General features: G+C 40.4%; 1 protein-coding gene across 1 annotated transcript in view; it reads right to left on the reverse strand.

Annotated features, from left to right (window-relative positions):
* GSG1L2 (GSG1 like 2) overlaps positions 1-5,725 on the reverse strand; it is an 81,140-nt gene extending 75,415 nt beyond the window's left edge. Inside the window, exon 1 of the mRNA XM_063456087.1 lies at positions 5,202-5,725. Within this exon, the coding sequence (XP_063312157.1) occupies positions 5,202-5,499 (298 nt within the window). The 5' untranslated portion in view covers positions 5,500-5,725. The remainder of the gene's footprint in view (positions 1-5,201) is intronic.
* Between the last annotated feature and the right edge of the window lie 275 nt (positions 5,726-6,000).

A 6,000-nucleotide genomic window follows, 5' to 3' on the forward strand; every position in this document is an offset into this window, starting at 1 on the left:
AGAAACTGCTATGTTTACATATGGGTTAATCCAGCCTCTAGTGGCTGTCTCACTGACAGCCACTAGAGGCGCTTCTCACTGTGATTTTCACAGTGAGAAGACGCCAGTGTCCATAGGAAAGTATTGAGAGATGCTTTCCTATGGACTGATTGAATGTGCGCGCGGTTCTTGCTGCACATGCACATTCAGACGATGACGTCGGAAGGAGGAGGAGAGTCCCCAGTGCCGAGGGAGCCCGGCGCTGGAGAAAGGTAAGTGTTTAACCCCTTCCTACACCTAGAGCCCGACGGGAGTGGGACTCTGAGGGTGGGGGGGACCTATTAACACTATAGTGCCAGGAAAACAAGTTTGTTTTCCTGGCACTATAGTGGTCCTCTAAGACCTCCAGACACTTCCTAGTGATCAATACTGCATAGGGTCCATAATATATATTGGGCATACGAGACTCTAACTAGGGTGAGCAATAGACGGTTATACCCAAGTATTAATAGAAAATGCAGATACATGTTTGTAATAGTGATCTCCAAATGTCAGCAGACATGATACATTTGAATCCTATTTTTTAGCCTGGATCACTATGCAACTAGATTGGCTGCAGTTGCTGCCTAACACACATTTAAAGAGTTACCCTAACCACCATCACCACTTCTGTTTTTGGAAGTGGTCATTGTGGTAGGAGTTTGGATGTTCAGTGCTTGAGCTATTCTTAATTGTGTGCTGGGGACAAGTTGCAAGGCCAGCATGTGTGAGTTAGGCAGCCCAGAACTCTGTTCCCGGCTGCCTAATATCAATTCTATGCATAAATTACGTATGTCGTCAGCGCGCACTGCATAATGGCAACAGACGTTATTGCTTCTCCAATGCAGAGCCTGCAAGGGGAAGCTTATGGCGCCCACCCTCGCTCCCACACTGAATTTAACCCTGCTTGCCTCCCTATCCAGTCCGCAGTTGTATTTTTTTAATCCCACCCTTCCGGCTCATTGATTCACTCTCTCCCTCCCCATCCCCTTGCTGGTTCAGAGTATGCGCATGCACAGTAAGCTGGTAAAATGCTCCAATCAAAGGTTTCTCTAGGAGAAGCCTTTGATTGGGCCCCACACAGCCCCCATGACCTCAAACAGGGATGCACCTAGCAGGGCCACGAAGCTTCGCCCAGGGCTGGGTTAATGTTAGTAAAACTTAATTGTAAAAACGTTCTTTTAGCGTTTTTCTAGCGAGGACATCTAGAATAAGGCATTCATCTATTCACTATGAAAAAGGGGTTAAAGAGAATCCCTTTAATCAGTCTGTGCTTTTAATTGACTTTGGAACAGGTTTAATAAATCAGATTTTAATTCTGGTAATGCAACATGATAGACAGTTGAAGCTGCATTAACGACTGATCAATATTGGATTCGATCATCTGTTTCTTCTACCAACATTAAGCACTGTTTCATTTGGCAGACAAGACACTTTGATAAACACAAAATTGATTCTTGAAGCTAATCCCCGTATTGTTTGCCTGAAATCATTTCATAAGACAAAATGCTGCAAGGCAATTAAAAAAAATCAAAAAACTAAACAATAAAAAAGAAAAAAAAACAAACGATTTACTCATTCTAACAGAAATAAGCACTAAAATCTTCTGTCACCCTAACCTGGGGATGGAAACCGCACCTCTATTCAAACTGCTGCACTACAACTTCCAATTTTTTAAGCCTGCAAGCTCATTTGAGCAGGGTCCTCTTCAACCTAGCGTTCCTGTAAGTTTTCTTGTAATTGTCCTATTTATAGTTAAATCCCCCTCTAATAATATTGCAAAAGCACTACGGAATCTGTTGGCGCTATATAAATGCCAATAATAAAAATAATAAGCCTATGTGTGGTACAAAATCACAGTCCCTGAATCCAAACATACAAGAGGAGCGGTCGGCCCTCATGCAGTAAACTTAGGTCAAAAAGCACCGTCATTCTAATCACACCGCCTCTCTTCTTTTGTCTATACACACCATATGATAAACCAGATAAACTTCAGAACTTGCTCACCCAACAGTTAAATATATATATATATATATTTTTTAAGACCATTTGTTATTGTTTTTCATTTCGTTCCGCTATTTTTATTACACAGCAAAATCAATATTTTCTTTCAATGTTCTTTGATATTAATAATTTGCTGCGACTCCGAGACGAGGCGCGGAGGACCAGCCAACCAGGTTTTAGTGCAGACTATTACATCACGCTGATTCCTTTACTCCAGGCACTTTTAATCCCATTGCTTTTCTGTTAAGTGACCCAAGAACATATATTGATTTCTGCAATGGAAAATGAACGGGATATCCTAGCTAGTAGGTCACGAACTAAAAGATAATTACAGCAGCCCGATAGTAGGCTTGTGATGTCTAATGGAAGTATCCAAATACCAAAATATATAAATTATAAAAAAAAGCAAGCAGACAATTACATGTATGTCCATCAACAAGCAATAAGACCAGCTTTATTCTTAACCACTTAAAGATCAATGGTGTATATGCCATCATAACAACCCATTCCGAAATAGATTACCCCAGCTACTTAACAAATGCATTGCTCAACAGAGCTCCCAGAGTTATCAGAACATTCCATGCTGTTATAAGGTCTTTAGGGTCACCTTTGGTCATTAAATGACTAATTCCTGATGTGTCGGTGGTCCTTAAGGTCTGAATCCTTGGCGTCTCTGTACAAGTCACATGACAGTGATCACAATGCCATACAATAGGTACAAAGTTGCAGTGAATTAAAAACAATAATACGGACACTGTAACTGACTTTGGCTGAAAACCATTTTCGGTATCTGGATAGGTAATAAAATAAAATCCTAATCTTTACCATTTGATTGAGCGCTTTCAATAACATTTGAAAGTGTAAACATATTATTCGTCTCTGTCTCCTTATGGCTGGAAAAACGATTGTGGTACCCACTGGGTGTGAGATAGTCCGAAATAAAATATGCAGCTCACTCGTCAGTTTAGTGAATACATATGTTCTCAATATATCCAAAGTAGTCAAATGACAAACATAGAATGTGACGGCAGATAAGAACCATTCGGCTCATCTAGTCTGCCCAGTTTTCTAAATACTTTTATTAGTCCCTGGCCTTATATTATAGTTAGGATAGCCTTATGCCTATCCCAGGCATGCTTAAACTCCTTCACTGTGTTAACCTCTACCACTTCAGCTGGAAGGCTATTCCATGCATCCACTACCATCTCAGTAAAGTAATACTTCCTGATATTATTTTTAAACCTTTGCCCCTCTAATTTAAGACCATGTCCTCTTGATAGAAGAACATTTAACTTTAACTCGGCTATTTTAGCAAATAATCACATCAGCATCCCACATCCATTACTATAAATTGTAAGCTCTTGTGACCAATACCACGGTCACATTTTGTACCAGTGATTTTAAATGATAAATCTGCCCTCTGAACTGTGCTGAAGAATACTTTGTGTTTTTTTTTGTTTTGTTTTTTATAAACCAGCAGGTACGTTAGGTTTAACCTAATCTAGCACCATCTAGTACCCGGATTCATGAGATTCTATAACGACATCTACCAGACAAGATAATGAACACTCTGTGTGCTTCTAGCTTTAAGCAATTATAATGCCAAAATATTTTTTGTAGGAATCCAACAGAGTTCACAGGAGATTTAAGTGAAACCAGACTTCACAAGCAACAGTTTGCAATTTGATTTGTTTGATTTTTTTTTATTAGCTTAATAGAAAGGCAAATTATAATGCATCCACCCTTCCATCAAATTTATCCCGAGGTCGGAGTTAACCCTTGGCACAAGAGAGAGAGAAAGTGCTGAACTACAACTCCCATGATTCTTCAAATTACATAGATAGCCAGAGAATCATGGGAGTTGTAGTTCAGCAACATCTGGAGAGCCACAGTTGGAGGACCCCAACTCTAAAAGGTTAAAAAAAAAAGTTTTGTAAAATATAGACTTATTGTTCTTAAACCCAGCAATGTCCATTACATCTACTGATGTTCAGCCTACTTTGTTAGCAAACCCACTTTTCATCACCTGCCCGCCTTTCAACAAGTCATAAAGAGGATTTATTAACCCATTTTCTCCTTGGATTGGTCGAGAAAGAGCTAAGAGAAAAACACAGTCGTTTTGTGCGTGAATGCTTGAACCAAAACCATATTAACGTTTTTTTTATGCCCGTAAGGTGTTCACCTTATCGGAGGAATGGTAACACATCATGAAAATGGATGACTGGCTTGCGCATAGCGATAGAGAGTGAAGGAATCACCTTCTCCCAAGAAGGTAGAGGGCATTTCGGATGCAATTAACACGCGTCTGCTCTGAACATCACATGCGCACAAACAAAATGCTACGAGGATGAGAAATTAAGTCTGGCATTCTTTCAAACATCTGCCCTTGGTCCAGCCAGGGTCAGTTCTGTGCCAGCAAGCCTTAAAACCATTGACTTATAGTTTTCTGACAGCCCCGTCCCTTGGCACTCAAGAAGCACAACGTAACAACTCACACATTATCTTTTACATAGATATGGTGCCAGCAGATTATCCTGCGCAGCACAATGTAGGGTGCGCTGATTACAAATTAGAGACAGCAACAGACATCACAAGCGATGATTGATCAAATCTCCAAAACTGCTCTGGGGTTTGTTTTATTTCATAAAATGTCTCTGGAGCATAAAAGGTTTAAAGAGTCTATGGTTTAAAAAATACGAAAACTGGCAAAAAAAAAATAAAAAAAATCTTAGTATTTTATATGATCATTTAAACACTTTACTTTGTATGAAAAGTTATCAAGCATCAAATTATCAAGCACACGAGATAAGACACAGGTATCACTACAAACAAACGCAACACTCAATCCCTCAAAATAGCACAGGACGAGCCTAGGACTGCAAAACTCTCTATTAGACACTTTAGCTATAGGATATATGTTGTACAAGACTCTCAGTCAGCCTTCTTGCTGGCTGAGTATCATTGTACAGCGCTACGGAATCTACTGGCGCTATATAAATAATAAAATAGTAAAGTAATAATAATGAGCAACACAGATTGTGACAGCTGTTGCTGTTTGATTGTTTACGTTACTGTTAGATTTTGGTATTAACTCTCTCTTCCTTGAATCAAACTGTACTTGGCTCTGGGGGGGGGGGGAGAGGCGGGGGGAGAAAAATCATTTTTATTTTTTTCCTTACCCTCTCCGTTTATGTTTTCCTCACAGGAGTACCATATCCCAGCATGAAAATGCCTCTCAATAAATTTGTCGTCTCCCGTTTCCCAAGTGTATTGCACCACGTTACTGCTGCTGTTGGCTTCGGAGTTGTTGAAATGAATGCAATATGCTTGTTTTTCCCTGGCTTTGCCCGTGCAGAAAGGCTTGGGCACTTTTCTGATTCCCTCGCACCAGTAGCTGCTGCTGAAGGCAGTGATCGAGAAGAGGAGAGAGAGGAAATTGAGGGTGAGAGCCACAGTCGCTCTCCGTCTCCTGTCCATCCCCACAGCTCGAAGACAATCTGTGTGTTCTTTAATGTGTCAATGGGACCGACACATTCACGCGAACACCTGCTCCTGCTCTCCTGCAGCAGCATCCCTCCATGTCTCCCCGGCACCCAATGGAAAGTCTGTGCATTGATTTGTGCACGGCTCCAATGAGCTTGTCCACTTAATAAAAAAGGGACTGTCAGGTATGATGGAAGAAAGATTGGAAGGACATGTCTGTTGAAATGTCAGGAAGAGAAGAAGCTTGGATTCATTGAGGAGAAGCAGTAAAGGGGGAGTCGGAGGGGGGGATAGTGCATCTAAATTACACTGGATATTTAAATTGGAGGGGAAGAGGTACGATAAAAGATCGAGGAAGCGTTAGAAATAAAGGAGTGAAACATCAGATATGCAGAGACAGACAAACAAAGATTTATATTGTTTAGTGATCAAAAGATAAAGATAAATATATGGACACATAAAGATAAAAAAACTGGATGCATAGATGCACAGATA

Source organism: Pelobates fuscus, chromosome 5, assembly GCF_036172605.1.
Source record: "Pelobates fuscus isolate aPelFus1 chromosome 5, aPelFus1.pri, whole genome shotgun sequence".
In the NCBI taxonomy this organism is placed as follows: Eukaryota; Metazoa; Chordata; class Amphibia; order Anura; family Pelobatidae; genus Pelobates; species Pelobates fuscus.